This window comes from Plectropomus leopardus, chromosome 19, assembly GCF_008729295.1.
Source record: "Plectropomus leopardus isolate mb chromosome 19, YSFRI_Pleo_2.0, whole genome shotgun sequence".
Taxonomy (NCBI): domain Eukaryota; kingdom Metazoa; phylum Chordata; class Actinopteri; order Perciformes; family Serranidae; genus Plectropomus; species Plectropomus leopardus.
In genome coordinates, this window is record NC_056481.1 from 24,193,235 (window position 1) to 24,215,731 (window position 22,497).

General features: G+C 36.4%; 1 protein-coding gene across 1 annotated transcript in view; it reads right to left on the reverse strand.

The window, feature by feature from the left end:
* The window catches only part of abcc3 (ATP-binding cassette, sub-family C (CFTR/MRP), member 3), a 66,967-nt gene extending 47,760 nt beyond the window's left edge, over positions 1 to 19,207 (reverse strand). Inside the window, 2 exon segments of the mRNA XM_042507537.1 lie at positions 2,119 to 2,294; positions 18,916 to 19,207. Coding sequence (XP_042363471.1) covers positions 2,119 to 2,294; positions 18,916 to 18,951 — 212 coding nt within the window. The 5' untranslated portion in view covers positions 18,952 to 19,207.
* Positions 19,208 to 22,497: the final 3,290 nt, after the last annotated feature.

Sequence of the window (22,497 nt, forward strand, 5' to 3'; positions counted from 1 at the left end):
TATTTTATCTCATTCATGTGTGCGGCAGACCAACTGCAATTCAGCCACCTCGGTCAGTTTAGCTGGTCAGCTTAGTTTTATTTGCTTCCTTTTTGCAAGTAAAACACAAGGGGAAGATGTCTCAAATTGGTATTTGAACAACGCTATGGAGGCTTGTTGACAAAAAAAAAACAAAAACAAAATGAAAACTTGTGACAACGTTCGTAGAAATGTTAATTTCATTCACCAAAGCTGTGATAACGACCTTTTTTTTCTATGACAAAGACAAGACATTTGTGAGCTAAAAAAAAGCTATTTTATCAAAAACTATAACAAAAAAGTTAAGAATGTTTTGTCAAGAAATTAGTAAAATATTACAAGAAAACCACATGAAAATGAGCAAAAAAGAGAAAGAACAGAAAAGTAAAAAATAATTAAATAAATAATAATAAAACTAGAAAATGACACCAGAGCTTAAAAACTGAATATTCTTTTTCTTTTTTATCTGTAACACAGTCTTAAATATATCAGTAAGAGTATTCTAAATACTCTTAAGAAAAAAAAAAAAATAATAATAATACGTTTTTTTTAATGGTTACCTTTCAAGACACTCAGGGTCAATTTACAGCTACAACAATAATAAAACAGCAAAATATAATAGTAATTCTCCCCAGCTAATTTTTAGATTATAAGTTTTTATCATCTTTTACTATTTTTTGGAGTTTGTGTGACATTTCTTGACAAGTTGCTCATTATGTTTTTTTCACATTTTTGAAAAAAATCAAAAAAAAATTATTTTAAGGTTTCAGAGGTTTAAATGTTTGTGAAAGTTGTCTGAATCAATCCAGGTGTTAAAGGGTTAATCACAGACTCTTTTAGAGGAGATGAGTTGAAACCTCCAGACTAACATGTTGCAGATTTAGGAAGAATTTAGGATGAAATAAAGTTATTATTCTGCTTCTTAAAAGTGAGATGGATAAGTCAAATTTAAGAGTGAACCAGGGTATAATCCCTGAAAAGTTTTGTAAAGTTTGTTTTAGTTCGTTTTGTAAAGTCTGCTTAGCATTTTGGGCCAAAGACTAAGTATAAATCAAAAAAAGCTGCCAAAATTAACATTGGTTCACTACCAGTTCATATACTATCACGTGCTTCAGTGTGAGTCCAGGCAATGCTGGATCTCAAATGTCAGTTAGCCACTCGCCCACAGGTCTGAAAGCTTGACTTTATTCCACAATCATGTCCAAAAATATTTTCAGCCTCTTTTGAATCATGTATAGCTGCAGCATCATTTTATTTCACAATTACCAATTTCAGGTCAACTTTAAAGTATTCTAACTGTTTGGAGCCAGCCAATGAAATACTCGGCGGATTTCCATTAAATATTCGGATTTCCATTAAATATTCAAATTGCGCAAATTGAAATTGTGAAAATAAAATATGTCTAATGGAAACAAGTCCATTTTGAAAAAGCTATTTTTAGCAAAAATGTTTTTACACTTGTATAAGGTGGCATGTCAGGGAATTAAAAAAAAAAGCCATATTTTGCAGACGTTCAATGGAAACACTTTTTGGCTTTTATAGGTCATATGATGCTATGGTTATGTGCTTGTCAGTGGGAACTGGCTCCTTCATGATGCAGCAGGAGCTACAAGAGCTGTTATTGCATCACATAACTCTTCAAAAGTTGAGCGTATCATCAGAAAGTTTTGAATCCACAATTCCTCTGTGAAACCGTGAACTATCACCTCAGAAATCCCTCATATGTGGCCACTCTACGTATAAGGGGCTTGCCTTTCCATTATCGCTCACATAATTCGCCTACATCGCCTTCGGTTGGAAATAATGACGGCTAGTGTGTAGCTGCAATAGAAATAAACTAATGTTTTGAACATCCATCACCACGCTTCTTGGAATATTATCATGAGAGGAGAAGTCACATACGTAACATCACTCAATGGAAACGCAATCAACTCCCAATTTTGTTTTGTCGACATTTCGAAAATATCACTTAGGTTTTGTGCAAATCTGTAATGAAAACCCGCCTACTGATGAACCAAGAGCATAATAACCAAATAAATTAGTTTAACCCTGCTTTTGGGCACACTGATAAAATATACAACAATAAAATTCCATCTCACCGTTTTGAACCTGTTCATAATGGACATCATGATGTAGCCTCTGTTGTTCCTCTTGAGATAGAAGAGGTAGATGGGGCTCACAGCCCAAAGGTAGATGCACGGCAGCCATGCCAGGACAGTGAGCTGAAAACATACCGACAGGTCGGGCTGTTCGGTGTTGAGCGTCTGACTGGCGTCCTGCAATGACACATAACATGAGGGACGTTAGCTCCTGCACCTCTTATCAAACCACCCCAAACTGTACTACGTATGTGAATGTTCCCACTGACCAGCAGAAATCAAGACTCACACTTTAATCACATTTATCTCCAAACTTCATTGGACAAGTTGTTTACCTTGAAGTAAAATCTGAAAACACTGGGAATATTTACCCATCCTAATAAGAGATTTGTTTTTTAAAGAATTTTGTATGTATCGTAATTTTTCATGGGACAATTTTAAAAATCGGTATTTTTCCTCCAGAATCTATGTATTTTTTTGTTTAATGTAATGTACAATTGGTTCATGTATATTATACCTAGGTTAAATTTAAAGGCCCACATTTGTGCTGTGTGGAGATTTCAGGCACCCAGTTCATTTTGGCCTGATTTTATTTATTTTCCTATGGAACTAGCTTAATGAACAGGGACAGTCAAATGTAGTACTTTACTTGAAGAATCATTGTTGCACATGTTATTTACCACTTTTCTATGTAGCTGAAATAAATATCAGACTGATTGACTGACATGTGATGTGCACTGATTTTTGAAATTTGACTAATGATCTCTCAAAGTGTAGGATTCAATGTTTGCTGTTTTTTTTAAGAAGGAAAAAGAATTGCATTACTTGTAGAATTGCAAAAAATCAGAATCACAATACAATGATATAATTGAACCGGGACAAAAAAATATTGTCCCAGCCCTAGTCCACATGGTCAGGGGGGAACATGATGTGAAATTTAGTTCTTTAAATATTGAAGGCTAACACCCCTCAGTGTAGGAACATAATAACTTCAAATTCCAAGATTATCAGCTTTACATGCAACCTCAAAGAAGCAAGTTAAAGGTCGGAGCAACAGCAGCCTGACAACATTCCTCTGACTGTACAATATTTCATAAGTGTGTGTGGCTCAGGAGGTAGAGTAGGTCAACCACTTATCAGAAGAAGATTGGCCGTTTCATCCTCATATATATATATATATAAATATAAATAATATATATATATATATTAAAAAAAATTTTTTTGAAGTAATTTCCTTTTTGTTTGCTTTTTACTTTTCTTCTTTGAGTTCTTATTTTCATGGAACCTTTTACTAATTTCTTGCTCATTTTTGGGCCATTTCTTGTTAAATTGCTTGTTGCCCGCCTCCCATGTTTTTAAAAGAAATCAAGCCAATTTGCTCAGGTGTCAAAAGGATAAGAAGTTTAATCATTTAGTCCACTACTGTTGAACTCACACTCTTGAAAATAGAAATAAAAGCATGCAGGGACCTGAAAACATGGTCATCGGAGATTAAAGGTTAAGAAACCTTATGGAAGACGAGCTCTGTGTGTGATGAAGTTTTCATGATAAACTTTTCCACAACACCATTTGAAAACAGCATGACACCTTTCTTTTGCTGCTGAGGAACAATAGCTGAGCGATCCACAGGACATCCGCTGGAGAACGCTAAAGTCAACATGAATCATAGTGGGATGCGGCCCTGACACAGCATTATCGTGCTCCCCCTGGACAAACAAGAGGCTGCAGGCCAACCCACAGATAGAAGCAAGATAAACACAGCTGCCCTCCTCCAACTCTCCACACATCACCACACCCATCTGCTGAAGCATGCGTGCACGGCTAAGTGTGTGCGAAAGTGTTGCGGTGGGAAGGAGGTGACAGGTTAAGCTGAAGCTGGTTGTGTGGAGGGCAGCTGTAAAATGTCCATCTCTACTTCAGGCGCTCTGCCGATTCTGGCTTGTGGGCTTTAAACACACAGTGTGTCCAACTGCTGCTTTCATTACTCTTCTTGACAGACGGAATTCAACAGACCACAACCAAAAGGCTTCTGTTATTCATGATTTTTTTTAAATCTTCTATTTCCCTCATACCTGTCATACACCCAGAACAGCTTTTTAGGCTTTACCACAAAAATGCACTCTAGCTCTTATCATGACTCAACAGAAAATTGAATACACACAGAGCACACCAAAACATGTTGTTATTCTATTGGATTTTTCCATTTTCACAAGTGCCTCTGCTTCTGAACGGTACATCTAGCTAAGATCCCAGGGAGCAAGTAGGAAAGGTTTCAAAGTTGATTTGAAACCTGGAGCGATATTTTTTAACTTTTCCTGTGCTGCTTTTAGATTTAAATTGGAGCAAATTGGTGTTATTTTTTTCTATTTTTTTATAATCATCACAATAACATATCTAAAAATATGTCACAAAATGTGTTGCATTTTTTAAGCACTTTTTTGAAGGCCATTTCTTTGTTGATGTTTCTTTTACTTTTCACTAACTTTCTTATTGCGTTATTTTCTTGCCAGTTTTGAGGGAATTTCCTCTTTCATTGCTCATTGCCTTCTTCCCACGTTTTTGAAATGAATTAAGTTAATATGCTCAATTTTTAAAGGGTTAATTTAATATTGGAGCTTGTTTGTTTTCATCTAAAGGGATACTCTGACAATCTTATGTCTGTGCATTAAAAATAAAGACTGGATAAGGGGAAACTGCTAACCCTGCTCTATCACAGGGTAACAAAATCAACCTTTCAGCTCCTCTAAAGCTTTAATCCCTGCAAAAACCAAGGGGTTAATGCATCAAATTCTAGTTTCACTGTTATTTATGCGAGGGGAAATATTTATGTGAGGAGAAAAACTCTATTTCTAATTATCATGATAACATATTTAAAACTATATGTAACAAATGATATTTTTTAACACTTTTTCCAGGTCATTTGTATGTTGTTGTTTTATTGTTTTGTTTTCTAACTAATTTCCCAAAATATTCTTTCTTATTAATAATTTCTTACTAGTTTTTGGTTCATTTCGTCTTTCATTGCTTTTTTCCCTTCTTTGCGCGTTTCTAAAAAGAAATCCAGCCAATTGTCTTTCGAAAGGTCAAACTAAGACACAACACTGGAGCCAAACAGGACACACTCATGCTCCATTGTTATAACTGGCTTCTGCCTCTGCTAGGCTATACAGTGTATTTGTTAGAAGAAATGACTTTCTGTGTTTGCATTGCAAATGTGCCCTCAGGACAACATCTACTATGTCCTCCATCCCAACATTTCTCCTTCCCTCAGGCCAGCCTGAGCAGCCTTCAGCACATTATTTGTGTTCATACTGTCTGCAACACACATCCAGATCTCACTCGGCATGGAACCCAGTGCTGAAAAGTAAAGGTCAAATTTAAAAGTATTCAGATATCTCCACTGCGCACTGGGGAAAAAGCAGAGAGCAAATACCATGTTTAATAACTGACCGTACCACACAAAGAGTTTTTCTTTAGTCACACACATCACGTTTATTCTCATCTCTGTGACAAAGCCAATGAATGCACATAATACGCGGTTTAACAGACCGTTAAACCAAGTGAGCATTTCAGAGATTGTGTAAACCCTTTAAACTTTTGTCAGCAGATATTAACGCTGTTCTTTTAAAAGTGACACGATTTTTTTTTTTACAGTAGAAAAAAAAGTCGATGATTTGTTATCTTTTTGTTTGATATGAAAGCATATGATTCTTGCATCATCTTTTAAAAACATTTCATCTGATACAGAGGCTCATTTCTCCATTAGCACTTATCAAAGCTATGAGAGTGTTAAAGATGTTGAAGCTTACTGATACAATCTGACACGGAAGATATTAACTGCACATAAGCGTTTGTGGTGCCCGAAAAAGCTGGCGACTTATATTAATTTTTAAAAAGCCAATTGATAATAAATACATGTAACTCCAACACACAATCCTTAATGGTCAATAACTGACCACAAAAAGCATAAGAAAACAACTATTAAATGGCATTTAAAGCATCAGAAATCAGCAAACCAATTTGCTCAGTGTCTGAAAGTTTAAAAACTTGTGCATGAACACAGCACAAGAAAAGAGATGTCCATCCAGGTTTCAAAGGGTCAGTAAACTGAAGCACTTACTAAACACAGAGTGGCTGCCCTTTATTCTGCTTCACAGACTTGTTTCAGGAAGCTAACACTGCTCTGAAACCTGACACCTGAAACTTAAACAAAAAGTGAGACGAAAAGGGCGAGGCGCTTTGAGATAACAGCCAGCAGAGACGTAGACAGCAGACTGCTTCAGTCAGCCCGCTTAAAAGATTTTAATAAAAGAACACAGAGTCCAAAACAAATCAGGCTTAGAGGAGGAAGCACAAGGAGCTAACATCCACGTCATGCATGTCCCACCCCTGCCAGTCTCATCACTCAGCGGGATTGTTGCGTAGCACCCAGTTATTGTCAGAGGATGGTTTCAGAGCCGAGGGGATCTGACTTCATAAACACACAATCAGTTTGAGAAAAAAATATTTGCGTATGAGCATGAACTGAATCGATGTTAATAAATGTTAGTAATAGTAATTTTGTTTTATATTATAAAATATATAATAAACAAAATATAATTTATATTTTTACAGTAGAAATGTAGGTTTGATTTTTTTTGAGCCAGTTTAGTTTTCTGTTCCTGAGTTATGGCATTAAATCATAGTAAGAAAAGTGTTTCTGCACAACACTGCAATGTCAATGTCAATGTCAATGTTAAGTTGACCTTTGACCTTTTGTGTACTGTGTACTGTACTGTGTGAGCTCTTTTTAAGTTAAAAAGCTTTTTTTGAGGTCGCAGTGACCTTGCTGTAGTTTTCTACTTCAATAAGCATGGACTTTTGTACTGCTTGATGATATGACGGTAATTCAGGAGCAGAATGTTTGAAAAAAGAAAAACAAAAAGTGAATGGACAAGAAAAAAATTAACCTGTAAAACTAAACTTTTGAAAAAGAAGGAAACGACTTATGATGGCTAAATTGGTCTTGCGTTTTATCAACAGCCTTTCTAACTAGCACCAGAGATGTCCGTCATATTCTGTGTATTTATAAACAGGAGCAAAACACTATATCTGAAAGATCTGCTGTGTGGCTGTGTGTTTTATTGTTAATGACAGTATCAACATTAAAATAATAGTAACAATAACTATGTTAATCCAAACTGCAATTTCAAAATAACTCAAAATAACTACATTAACTTTGCACAGACTGAGTTTAAATAGAAGTTTAGTTTTTTCCGTTTTTACTCTTTGAAACCACAAGCAACATCACTTTTTTCTCTGCTTTCAGATGCCTTTAACAAGTAGTTAAACCTTCAAACCCTGAGCAAATATGTGCAATTTCTTTCAAAAACTTGGTGTGAACAGGTCATAAGCAACTTGGTAAAAGATGTGCCACAGACGGCAAAAAAAATTAGACAGCAAAAACAGTAGATTTAGAAAATTATTTTTAAAAAGCTAAAGAAAAATGTCTAGGGAAAAAAGTGAGGGAAAACTACGTGTATATTTCTCATAATCACATGTTTAAAAAAAGCTACAAAATTATTCTAATTTTCAGAAACTTTTTCCAGGTCATTTCCTTTTTTGTTTGTTTTCAATAATTTTCAAGTAATTTTCTTGTACTTTTTAGTAATTTCTCATTTCTGTTGTTGCTCACTGCTTTCTTCCAAAGCAAGCCAATAATATTTTGCAATGGTCATATATTGTTTTTTTATTATGGTCAATAAGCCACCTTCAAAGTTCAAGAAAATACACTGTTGAAAAAAGGGTTTCTTTTTGTTTTTGGTAAAGTTCACTAAATGCATAAAGTTTCCAAAGACTTTTTTTGTCAGTTGTTTTATCTCAGTTGTCAAATTCTGTGAAACTGACACCACAACGCAGTGACCCCATACTTCATTCTTAATTTTCTGCTATTTAATTTTCTGTCCGTAACACAGACCTTGTGATGTATCATAGATGATTTTGTTTCAGTGTATCAAGTATGGCAGATCCTGTTGTACCGTGAATTACTGTGAGTAAAGATGCTACAGGCGTAAGCTCCACAATATGGACTTGTCACATGGCATGCAGATTTCCCGGATGACATCCAAAACATCTAAAGCCAATCTTTTCTATGCATGTCATGTCACAGAATGAGAACTAACTAATTAGTTGGCCATTATAGAGAATATTTGACTTAAACAACATTAGTGGTAAAGTCACTGGCAGCAAGCTGGCGCCAGGTCAAAAACTTTGGTAAATCACACAGACAAAAATTAATTTGAGCATTTGTACAGTCTGCACCAAAATAAATATAAGGGCAGCACAGTCAAAATCTGCTCCTATATTTCCAACAGTGCAGCTCAACAGCTGACACTCTGGTAGAGATTTCAGGTGTGTAGTGCATAAGGTAACCTCAAACCTCTTGCCAAGGGATACTCAACTTGCTTTTCTTGAAAGCTACTTTTGAAAAATGACAGGGGACCGTGGGCCAGTCGCAGCAGCCCCATAAATGGTTCTAGTACTTCAGGACATTTCTAAGATTTTGGGACATTTGTAGGATTTTAAGACATTTTTAGGACATTTCTCCGAATTTAGAACATTTCTAGGATTTTTGGATGTTTCTAGGACTGGGGGCTTTGCTGGAACCTCTGTATGGGGGTGCAGGGGATACTCCACTGGCATGTTTTGGATAAACAAACTCTATTTTGATGCATTTTTATGCACTCTGGCACCTAACATATACTTGAAGTACAAAAACAATTCCCAGTATGAATCACTTTACTTTTATTGTGAATTAGAAAACGGTTGGGGGGGCCACCTGACACCCTATTGGGGGCCAGATTTGGCCCGTGTGCCATAAGTTGAATATCACATCTCGAGCCTCAAGTAGAGAGGAGGAGTGCGCTACCGATGTCTGGTGCTCCACACCTCTAGTTTTTTTCATTTTCAAACTTTAGCCCACTCTGCAGCTCTGCTGAGCTTTTAACCACCTTTTAGCTCACTGTATTGGCTTTAAAGCGCATTTACTATATGGTTCATTTTCAGCTAGACAGATATTCAATAATTGCAGTGGATTTCCCCGACTGCTTCTATTTTTACCCAGGTGGACATTACATGTACTTGTGGAGACACTGAAACTCATATACAGCATCATGTTTCCAGTTATCTGCCTTATTAAAGCAAATATTGCTAAGACAGAGGTTTAGGATTGAGACCATCACAGTTAGCCCCTGCTCAAAAACAAGACTTTTAAGCTGTTCAGAGTTTGTGACCACCTGCCATGCTGGATTACTCAAGTACTAAGCACTGTAACCCAGCCAGACCAACTCTCTCATTTTACAGCTAAACAGTGCACTTAAATCTGTTTCTAAAATATTGGAGGAGAGAAACAAGCAATGCACTGAACAGAATCTTGATTCATATTTGATCAGCGCTGCCTAGTTTGACAGTTTGACCACAGTTGTGATTGACACAACTGACAGCTGTGTCAGAGACTTCTTGGCTCTGATGGGTTGTTTTATTCCACGCATATGTCCATTAGACGTGCTACACAGCAATAGTGATGGCAGAGGGGTATAATTTGCGCTTATCAAATATTTTAAAAATTCTGTTACACCATAGCCTACGTGTCAACTCAAATGTTTTCAGAAACATATTTTAGTGTATTGTTTTGCTGTTGCAATGTTTGATACAGTTGACCAAAAAATCAAGCACAGCCAAACAGTTGGACCAACTTTCTCATATTACAACTAAACAGTACACTAAAATACATTTATGAAAATGTGAGGTGAGAACTGCAGTGACAGAATTTTGACCAGAGCACTCACAGCCATGTAATGGACCGAGGAAGATCATTAAAAAAGAAAAAGAATAAAGGTATTAGGACATTGTGAAAGTGCTGTCAGAATCATATTAATCTGAAGTTAAATCAAAACCAGTTACATTCAGCACTCTTCTAAGGTAGTGCAGGTGGTGTGAGGTTGACAAACTTGCATTATGCTTTCTAGTGATTTTAAAGGTATATAAATTGCAGCATGCAGTCCATCTGTTCTCTCTTACAGTGAAAAGCTGTCAAGTAGTAGGTTTGGAAGGCTGACGACAGTAAAGACTGCAGGAGGACAGGAATTGCTGCTGGCCATTTTCACCCACACTCCCAATATGGAAAACATTATCAATGTTATTCATAGATCTGTTCTTCATAGTTTACCAGACACGACTGGATTCCTGAAATGCCGATTATAGGATAGACATTCCTGCTCATAGTAGACAAACGTTTGATTGACATTTGATTGATTACAGGGATATTGCTGTCTGACTTGGGAATGAAAACCAATAAAACAGTTGCAGAATACACAGGAAGTGACTCAGACTGCAGGAATAATAGACCAGACCAGCCTGCAGGAGGGCACAGATAATATAAAAGAACTAGTTTAGAAATGACTAATTCTACAAATTACATTTTGAGAAGCAAGTCGTCTTACTGACACATTGACATTAACACTTTTTTGAGAAACATACAGTCACAAGGCTCAAAGATCCCCTCACATGAAACTCAAATGAGACCACTTGACAACTCTCAATTCCTGATTTTTTGGCTGGGTTGGCAGGCTTTCAGTTGAGGAAATGGATGCTACAGTAGGGGATTTTCTGTGACATTATTATTAAGTGTTACAAACAGAAGTTTGACTGAGGTCCCAATTCATGACAGTTCCACAATATACACGCAAGTCCGTTGAGTTTAGTTGGACTTACCAAGGGGTTCAAGTTCTAAGGGCTGAAACCCTGTTTTTGTGCTGATCTATAAAAATTATTACTATTATTAGTCCACTTCTGAAATGTTTTTGCAAAGTCCCGTTAGACGGTATGTCGTAGAGACAGGAAATTTTCACCAATGACTGCAAGTTGTGTGCAAATGCCGTTAAACAAATATGATCCAAATCTGCCCAATGGGGGTGCTACAATTAAGGCCCAGATATGCAATTGTGTAAGGCCACACCCCTGACACGTCAAGTCAAAATGACTTGAAATTGGACACAGAAGTCCAGCTTAATGTGCAAAAGCCTCAGGGCCCATTAAAGACTACCTGAGTGGATTTTCTGCCATTTTACATTTTTTGAAAAAGACATTTTTGACATCTTGTAAACCAGTGATTCTTGAACTGTAGCCCACTGGTCAAATCTGGCCCCCAGTAGGGTGCTGGGTGGCCCCCCAACCATTTTCTAATTCACAATGAAAATAAAGTGATTCAGATAAGGAGCTGTTTTTGTACTTTTAGTGTACATAAGGTGAAAGAGTGCATTAAACAGCACGAAAATAGAGCTTGTTTATCAAAATAAGTGACAGTAGAGGATCCCCTGCACCACTAAAATCCTAGAAATGTCCTACAAATCCTACAAAGTCCTAAAATCTAAATGTCCTCAAATATATGACAACTGAAACATCCTAACATCATAGAAATGTCCTACAATTCTAGAGACTTATATGCAGATGCTTCAACTGGTACATGGCCTCCTGTCATTTTGCAAAAGTGCCCCCCAAGCAAAGCATGTTGTATATCCCTAACTATAGCTTCAACTTTTGAGAATAAATGTGGATCACTATTGATTGTTTGTTTGCTTTGTTTTTTAACTGACCACTCACGGACACTACAAGGAAAAAAAATGCATGTAGCATAACACAAATTAGACTCAAAATCAGAAATTGTTTGTCCAACCATTACAAAACTTGCAGTATATATATTTCATTACAATGTTTGCAGATTGTTTACACATATGCAAAATTGCATTTACATCGATCTATAGGGGGCAAAATAAGTGTGTTGGCTTGGCACAAAGTTGAGCCATAAATCAATAACAGTTCTTAGATATTTTTAATTGGGCTGTTGAAACGTTTCCCCAAATATTGCAAATCACCAGTAGGGAGTCATAGTGTTGCACAATAAAGACATGGCATTGCATAGATTTGGTCATAAATAAATGACTATCTGTCAGATTGTCACTGATACAGGCATTGGAAACTGTCAAATGAGAATTTCACTCTCTAAAATTGGCTAACTCCTTGATTTTTATCTTAATTCAGTTTATGCAATCTCACAATGAGAATCAAGCTTTTTAGGGGGGACTATTGGAAAAAGATAGGTCATATTATTTTCTATTTTAAAGAAGTCATTGTCACAATTGTGCAGTCTGGCTCGAACCATACAAGGGTTTTATTTAATTAGTGCAAAATTAAGTCCTGAAAGTTGGTTTGAATGGTACTCAATAATATTTAGAAAAACATTTAGCAAAACTAAAAGTGGAAAATAAAATGCCTAATTTCCACCTACATTACAGTGAGCAGTCATTATCAGAGGTTTACCTACAGTCTGATTGTCCATATAAACAATAGAAAGGCTGGCCTTTAATCTACAAAATATCACTGCACTCCCTCAGTTAGAGTTAAAAGGGAACACACCTTAACAAATGCACACCAACTACTGGGAAACATTGAACTTTCCCACCAAATGTCCCTTGTCAAACATGACTGACTTCTTCAAATACAACATCTTCCTCTTTTTCAGTTTCCATTCAGCCTCAGGCAACAGTTCCAACCATAACTAATGAGGACATAAACTTGTCCCGACTTACGCAATAATTTATAGTTTACACAGTCTGTTAGGCGGGAGTGCATTCGAGGCAAACTCTGTTCGGCTTTCTATCAACACAACTGTAATCAAAGCTGCTGCTGACTGATTGTTGGTATTTACTGCGGCTGATAAATAGGTCTGGGATCAGTCTGCTTCATCTGCACTACATACCACACATTCTGTTGCTTCTACGCCTTCTTATATATGCACTTCTCATAACTTTGTATTAGAATTGTGGATCTACAAATTCTATTTCTCTGAGCTTTTCTTTTCATGAAATCGAATCCAGTTATTTGTGCTATGTATCATGGATGGATGACTGAATGAGTCTTCAAGGCACAGGTCCAGGGACCCAAAGTTTCAGGGTGCCCAAGGGCCTTCACCTGCAAAGTGTCACTCAAATTAATCTCCAATTTATCATCCCTGGTTGACATCTTTTCAGCATAAGCCATTTAATGGATTCAGTATTTAACTCTATATATAGTGTTTTTATTGCTCATTGTATCAGAGCTGCATTAATTTAATGCAAACAGAACATCTTACTGCTGCTTCAGCATTTAACTGGCGAAACACAGGCTGCCTTTTCTGTACAGCTGCCACAGGAAATACACTGTATTTGTCACTGTGGTTAGAACTTGCTGCAATCACTAATCAAAAATGCATTTACAAAACAAGATAATGTAATGTTCAGCACTTCCCATCAGTGGGTGTTTTTTTTTCAATTTTGCAAGGGCTTAATGAAACAAGTAAGGAGCAGTCATAAGCCCTTTGTACACAGAGGTCGTGCTATAAAGTCACTATGAAATGCTTTCTAAATGCAGCCTTTGCATTTTTACAAAGAACCAAACAGTGACCTCAAATATGTATATTTGATTGAGTCTCCAGGCTAATTGTTGACTGTAAATAAGTAACCTGTTTATAGCCAACTGTTTAATCTACAGACCACAGACATGCATTAGTGCATAATTATCATGCAAAATATCGTTGCTTATGGTGCAACCAAAATGATAGTTGATAATCGATTAGTATATTATTCAGCAACAATTGTATGATATTCATCTAAATGTCTGAGTCATCTTTAAAGCAACAGTTTAAAAAAAAACAGCTTCATGCTTCAGTACTGACAGTATTTCCTTCTGCAGTGATAATATTATAGATAACAAATAAATCACTAAATCAACAAAATTATTATCCAATGTAGCAATAATAAAATAACCATTGGTTGCAGTGCTAATCTGGTACTACATGAGGTTAAAAATTAATTTGTTATATATTTTGATTTTGTTACACTGGAATCAATGTTTTCATGGTAATGTCTTATATTTGCAGCACAAACAATTACAAACCAATACCACCAAGTCATATTTAGACATTGCATGTTATGTCTTTAGCACACAGCCCTTATTTGTGAGACACGGATTTACCACAGCTGCCATAGTTAGACTGTCAGAAAAGTCAAAAGCAAGGACTTTTCAGTGATTTTCAAGTTATTATCTAACAACTCAGTTTTAGTCTCAAAAATTTGTGTTTTTGAGACAAAATCAACTGTTTTATCAGCATGTTAGCAGAGTAGCAGTAATAATAGCAATTTAATCTACTTACAAAGCAATGAGCAATACAAGTAAGCGAAAACCATGTTTGACCTATCAACAAGAGATAAAGGCGCAACACCTTTTATAAACAACGAAACTACAAATCAAGTCCTTGGTCAAGCTTTAGAGTCCTTAACCTGACTGGCACTGAACATGCATTGTTGAGTGATGGCGGATTACAACTGCCTCCAGTTTGTTTGATGTGTAAGTAAACAGCAGCAGCTTGTTTGGGTCACCTCAGATGGCCTCAAAATCAAGCCAGTCCTTAGCGTAAAATAGAGCAAGAGGAAAATCTGCTGCACAGTCTTAACCCATTTCAGAACAATAATTTGCCTCCATGCTCTTGAGTTTGGTGCAGAAATATATTTGTGTAAGAGAATACAACACCAAAAAGATTAATTTGTGTATCAATTACTTACCCTGTAGTATGCTGAATTCACAAAGAAAACTTCTCGAATGCATCCAAGGTGAACGAAGAATCCAAAAACAGAGAAAGTCTTTGACTAAGGGTCGACCGATATTGGTTTTCAGGGCCAATACCGATACTGATTGTTAGACCAATAACTGATATATGGAACCGATATGCATTCATAATAAAAATAAAAACTTTCCGGTCGAAATTTAAAATTTGGAATATAACAAACTCCAGCACAAAACTTTGTTACCCTTTAACAAACATTTCCTGGAGTGTAATACCCACACTTTTTCATTCATTCATTTTATTGGCGAGCTTAAAAATAAAACGCTGATACAAATAATTGCAAAAAATCCTTTTACCACTGTGCAATATATTTATGCATATGTGCAATTTTATTGATCTATTTATTCTATTTTTATTTACAGTGTTTCTTATTTAGTGTTTCTTCTTTTGGATGTTACCAAAATTTTTAATATCATTTTCCGAGCCAGTTGCAACGAAATCTTCTTCCATATACACCGTTGTATATATCTGGAATGACAATAAAGTTGATCTATCCATCTATCTACAAACTCTCACACAACTCACGCAGTAGAATCCAAGTCTCATCCATACAGTCGTATGCTCAGTAATTCCCATATACATGCATTTTTGCTAGAATTGTAATATTTAAAACACTTCTGCAAAAAAAGTCTCAAGCATTGACTAGAAGTTGCGCAAGTGCATTCATTTGAGCTCTGCTTGTAGATTCCATCCAAATCACGCCTTCCAGCTCATTCATTGGCCAGGAGCTCTGCTGTCACTTTGCCACGCCTGTCACTTCCTGGCCAATGAACAAGCACACAACTGGATAAATGAGACTTGGATTTAAACTACAAGACTTGCAGACTCCACTGATTTTAATTTAATTGAGAATTAGCTCTCAATTTTGGATTTTTCGTCCACTGTTGCAGCATGCTAGTAAAATGCTTTCCTCACACATTCAACGTAACACGGGGTGAGTAACTGATATAAAAACAATCAATCTGGAGGTGAAGTATATCTTTAATGGGTCCGACTTGACAAAGCAGTTTATTGTGATCTGCCCCAAAAAATTAGACCTGATTGGCATAAAGACGCAACTTGAGGTACTCAGCCTAGTGCTGATACAACTGTTGGTGTCATGTTTTCATACTAACAACAGATTCAAAAGACCGTGTTTAATGTGAAACGGGTCACTCATAGTAATTAACCTGCAGACCCAACCTCCAAGAAAGCAGAATGGCACAAAGCAAGGAAGCCTCAGAGGTTTACTGTGAAGACGCTGCAGACGTGACACACCCCAAGCAAGAAATCAGTGACTGAGGGTGCTATTTAAGTCTGTTGAACATTGTTGCAAATGTTACACATTTATATCTGCTGTTTAAGTTAAAAAGATATGTTTCTCATAATTATTTAATCACACAAAAAACAGTCTATTTGCACAACAGACCATTACGGACAGCATTGTTTGGTTACATCACACAATCACAACATTTACAAATTGCATATTTTGACTGCATCGCCCGGCCCAAGAGAAGGGAACTGTGGTTTATCACAGCAAAAGATTTATAAACACTCCTCCTTTCAAAAAAACAATTCAAGAACTATCAATGTCCTCTCAAAGTCGAATCTGAATCTGAAAATTTACAGGACAAAATATCAGACATCTGTATTTGTGCTTGAATATGAGCTTGTGGGATGTTTTATGGCTGTAGGAAAACTATTGTAACAGCCTGCCACGTTTGTACCACTGCAAGATTAAACCTGCATTATTATTATTATTATTATTTCTGAGGAAAGGAAGACACTGGGCATGACTCCAGCTAGAGTCATCCAGGTAGCCTTCAAAGTGTACTGAATGCTTCAGTGGGTCACTGAGGAAAACTAAGTGGTGTATGAAATAGAAAGTTTTCTTGTGACGTGTTTTGATGCCTTTTACAAGCTTTCTGACCCTTTGAAACCTGAGAAAATGGGGTTGATTTAGTTCCAAAACATGGGGAAACAGGCAAAGCCCAAAATATTGCAAGAAATCCATAAAATGTGACAACAAAATTACCTACAAATTGTTTTTGAAAAAGAATTATTATAAAGTTATTTTAAAAAATAGGAAAAAATGTCCAAAAGATTATATTTATAATTATAGTTGTTTTACATTTCCAATTATATTACAGAAAGAATATAACAAAGTATTATACCCAGATAGCTACTTTTAGGTCATTTTCTTGTTTTTTACCTTTATGGTATTTTGTTTATTATTTGCATATTTTCATAACATATTTAAACACAAACATAAATAGTGCTGAGGCACCACTTGTCCCTGTGTGAGACTTTTTAAGTAGAAGTATTTTGAATCAGTATTTGGGAAGTACTAAGCATACAACTGGATAAATTAAACTTGGATTATTATGCATGGATGGTCTGATAGTTTTTAAAAAGATGTTTTGATAATTTGCTGTTGTTAATCATGGACCCCTATGACTTATACTCATTGAGATTTTTCTCTGCTTTATGGATTCTCTGTTCACCTTGGAGACAAGTGAGAAAAACTGTTTTCTTCATGAGTTCATTGTAGAGCTCTCACGCAACTCATGCAATATAATCAAGTCTCATTTATCCAGCCATATGCTCAGTACTTCCTAAGCACATGCATGTTCCCCAAAACTGTAATATTTAAAACACTTTGGCATTAACACCGCAGGCACACTTTGTCCGTGCATGACACCGTTGAGGCGAAAGTGTTTTAAATGTTACAGTGTTTGGGAAGTACTGAGCACACAACTGGATAAATGAGACTTGGATTATACTGCTCAAGTTGTCAGAAAGCTTTTTAACTGATGTTTTGATAGTTTTGCTGTTGTTAAACATGGACCCCTATGACTTCAACCTTCCATTTTTGGATTTTCCGTTCACCATGAATGCATTCCAGAAAAAAAGTTTTTATTTCATGAATTCATTGTAACAAAGGGTGAGTTGTTGATCAACAAATGATCATTTGGGATGGATACCTTTAACCCTTTGAAACTTGGAGCAACATCACTACTGTTGTGCTGCTTTCAGACACCTTTCACAAGTATTTAAACCTTTGAACCCAAATTGTTGTTTTTGGGGGGTTTTAGATTATTTTTCAGGCTTTTATTGCCAATATTTGACAGGACAGTGTTAGCACGAAAGAGGGGGGGGGGGCAGCAAAGGGCTAAAGCCGATTTCGAACCCGAGACCGCTGCAGTGAGGACACAACAGCTGTATAACCCTAAGCAAAGTGGCGCAATTTCTTTCAAAATCTTTGGAAAAAGTCAATGAGCAACTCGGTAAGAAATGCTCCATAAATTGTCAGAAATGAGTAGCTTTAGCAATTTTTGTAAACAACAACAACAACAAAAAAAAAAGATAGAGAAAAATGTCTAAGGAATAAAAAGAAAAAAGGATAGGGAAAAAAATCAATATAACACTCATAATTACATATTTTACACTTTTTAAAAGCTTTTTAAGAACTTTTTTTAATTGTTTTACTATTTTCTTGTTTATTTTTTGGTCATTTCTTCTTTCTTATTGCCTTCTTCCCATGTTTTTGAAAGAAATCGTGTCAAAACGCTCAGGTTTAAAGGGTTAATGTGACAATTTAAGCTGGTCATTTTGTCTCCTGGGTTATGGTGTTTTTGTTGTTATCTCTGCTGTGTTATCACTTCAATATTCCTAGAGGGACGTAGCTCCTGTATACGGACTCTGAGATAAGTTACAAGCCTGATCATGTCGGAGATGCATCATAAATTCTACAATAACATTGATATTTAGCTGTACTTGACAGTTCATCTCTGGAGTGCTCGTCCTCTGGGAAAGAGCAACACGGTGTCTTACTTTTTCAACAAACGACAGCACGTAATTCAGCATGACACTCGGGAGCTTGTTAACACAGTAAATGCTATTAAGTGGGTTATTTATAGTTAGCTATGGCCGTTGGTGCACTTCTGAATGGCTGCCCGGAAAGAAAACAAAAGCATGACATAACATTGCACAACCTTGTCAGGTAGTACAAGAAGTGTACACACGTCTAATGGAGTTGGAGTATCTCGTGACATAGTACACGGCAGTCATGACAAACCCCCTCCACCGGAGCTGACAACGGTAATGAAAGGTACTACTCACCCAGAAAGGGTTGTCTGGTCCGCACAGCCGCTCCATCTCTGTCGCGGCGGGAGACCGGGAACCACCGGGGAGCTCTTTAACCCCTCGACCGGTCGGTGGAGCTCCTTCCTGCCGACCAGCTTATCTAGTCCTTCGCGTGAAAAAGACGCTCGCGAACTGTCACATGCCACACGGACAGGTATGTGGAGCGGGGGAAGTCTCGGTTTGTATGTCCCCCCGACGGCGTGGACCGACCTACGTCAGCAACGCTCCGCTCCTTCCGCTCGTCTAAGAGACGGAAAAGAAAAGTCATCCGGATTTAGCGAAGAATTATTTCAATGGGAGGCTGTCGTGATGGCAGCAGGGAAGGCAGGGCGTCAGGCCCCCCCCCCCCCCCCCCCTCTCTCTCTCTCTCTCTCTCTCTCTCTCTCTATTTATCTATCTATCTATCTCTATCTGTCATACACACTATGACTCGACAACATGTAATCACTCGTTTTTGCAGAGTCATGTCGTCCACCGTGTCGAGGTGAGAAAAAAGGAGGGTGAAGTCAAGTAAAGTGAGACACTTTTTGGAATATTACCAGGAAAACTATCTAAAAGTCAACCAACTACCTAAAGTGTTACTTTTTGAATCTGTTGTGTTTATCTGTTCGCTCGTTTTGCTGAGTCATGTCTTCACCGCATCGACGTGAGGAAAAGTGGGGTAAAGTCAGGTAAAGTGGGACAGTTTTTGGAAGATAACAAAAATAGTTACAGTAAAATACTCGGTTACAAGTAAAAGTCCTGTACTGAAATTTTACTTAGGTAAAAGTATATATATATTTTCAGGGAAAAGTAGCCTACTTGAAGTACCAAAGTGAAAGAACCCAAAGCAGGAAAAAAATCTAAAAACTCTAAATTATTTAGAATTAATAGAAAAAACATAATCAACAATCATTTAAAAAAAAACCTCACCAAAACCTGAAATTCTAAAAAAAAACAACCAAAAAAACAACAACAACAAAAAAAAAAACACATGCTCAAAATTACAAAAGAAAACACCAACAAAACTAAAAAATCCAATGATAATTTTATGTTTTAACAGTTTCTGGCTATGATAAATGGTGTAATACTGGCAGTTTTAAAGAAAACATGCCTTCCAAACTTACATGTTTTCTTTAAAAATCAGCGGTAAAACCAACAAAATATAACCATTTAAATTTGTTAGCCCCTCCCCAATGTAAAAAAAAATGCAAGTCACTTTTCAAAACCTAAAAAAAATATTTGACCTGCCTCAAAAGTATAGTATCTCATGATAACAAGAAAAATTCTCAAAATAATAATTTACCTATCTTAAAAAAATGACTTGGTGTCTTAACATATTGAAAAACTGTCTGAAAATGACTTGATAAATGAATGCTCAAAATAACAAGAAACCTTCTCAAAATATGAACCTAATAATAATTAATAATACTACTTTAATACTACTAATAATACATTTTATTTATATAGCACTTTTCAAAATATTCAAAGATGCTTTACAAGTACAGACCAGCAACACATTAAAAGGAAAAATACCTAAGAAAAAGATAATGTCTCAAGATAATAAGAAACAATACTAAGTCATTATTTTGGGTAAGTTGCTATATTTTGAGAAACTACTGTTAGTCATTATTAGATGCCTCGACATTATTTGGAGATTACATACTGACTCATTATATTGAAATACAATTTATTATTTTTAGAAAGCTTCTTATTTTAAGATACTAAATCATTTTTAAATAGGTTATTTTAAGAGTTTTTCATTGTTCCGACATAAGTCATTATTTTGAGAGGTTAAATTTAAGAAAGCTTCTCACCACTTTTTTTAGACACTAATTTTGAGATAAGACATTTTGAGAGTTTCTCATATTTTGAGGTAATGATGTAACTATTTTGAGAGAGTTTGTCTCTTTTTTAATATACTATAGGCCTTAATTTGTTGTACAGAATCGTTATTTTAGGAAAGTTTCTTATTAAAACTAGGTACAGGATCTTTATTTTTTCATTACATTGGCGTATATGGGCTTCCACAGATATTGACTTTTTAAAGGAGTGTAAAGCCGCACCTCCCAAACCTGTTATGCAAGAAATTCTCAGTGTTTTTGGCAGGTTTGTCTTAATGTAAAGCATATATCCTGTACACACACACACACACACACTATATGGTGAATAGTCATACAGAGTATATACAAAGTATCTTGGCACAAACCGAGGTAATACTATAATAAGACAAAAATGTATCCTTTTTTAATGTCACTGAACTTGACTCCAAAAACGAATGCAAGCAATAGGCCTTTTCACAGCAAACATTTTAACTTGAAGAAAAGTACAGCTTTATTTTATTTTACTTTATTTATCTATTTTAAAGGCATGCAGTAAAGCTTAGGTCCAGTGTCACTGTGAGAAATCAGAGGCTAGACTCAGGAAAATACAAAAATACTCATAGCATGTGACTTCTTTCCTCTCACAGTACTGCAGGTCTCTGTTCAGAGGAGCTCACACTCACACTCATACCGCCCTGCAAGAAAAGTGCGCTCTTCAAAAATAGGCTGTAAAAAATATTATATATTGATATGATTTTCTACTGTCATTGTGTTTATTTTTTAACCAGCATCAGTCCTCATCATGAACATCAAATATTCATTAATTTTCAGAAATTTAACCCTTTAAATGCTAGGTTTTGTCATGATGCCACTACGTTTTTAGATGAAATATTTGGGGAAAAACACAAAAAGTCTTTTTTTTTTTTTCTTTTTTAAAGATTATTTTTTGGGGCTTTTATTGCCTTTAATCAACAGGACAGTGTGAGTGTGAAAGGGGTAGAGAGAGGAGGAGGCATGCAGCATAGGGCTGAGGCCAGACTCGAACCTGCAGCCGCTGCAGCGAGGACACTGCCTCTGCATATGGGGTGCTGCTCTATCCACTGAGCCACCAGCGCCCCCCCCCCCCCCCAAAAAAATCTATTATTTTTAATAAAATGCATGTCATTCAATTAAATACATAATTCATACGACAGTATGAATGTAACAATTTTGTTTACACGGTGTATTTTAGACTTATTGTAGGAGGATTTTTAAAAAGAATGCACCAAACAATCCCTAAGGGTTCATTTGTCTCCCTGTGGCTATTGGCTCTTTCTGAATTGTTAAAATGGATCAAATGCAGAGGGCAGATGTCTCCACAGGGATCAACAACTAAAACCTATTAGAACCTTGATTCACGGTCTCAACTTTTCCTTTTCAGGGATCACAGAGGGAGGTGAGGGATAGCCCTGCTGTGCAGTGGGATTCAGTAAGCCCTGGGATCAGAGCAGGATATCCCACATTTCAGGATGCAAGTATAAAACAGCTGATGGTCCAGCACTAATGAAGCTGTAAGCTCTGGGCTTAAGGAGTCAGTATGTTCTAACTGAGGTGCTTATTTGGATGATGATGATGATGATTATAAGTGTGGCTGTTTTAACACTTTGAGACCTGGATTAATATCAGTTTTCTTGTGTTGCGTTCATATGCCTTTTATAAGCTATTAACCTTTGAAACCTGAACTAATTGATTTGATTCCTTTTCGAAACATGTAGAA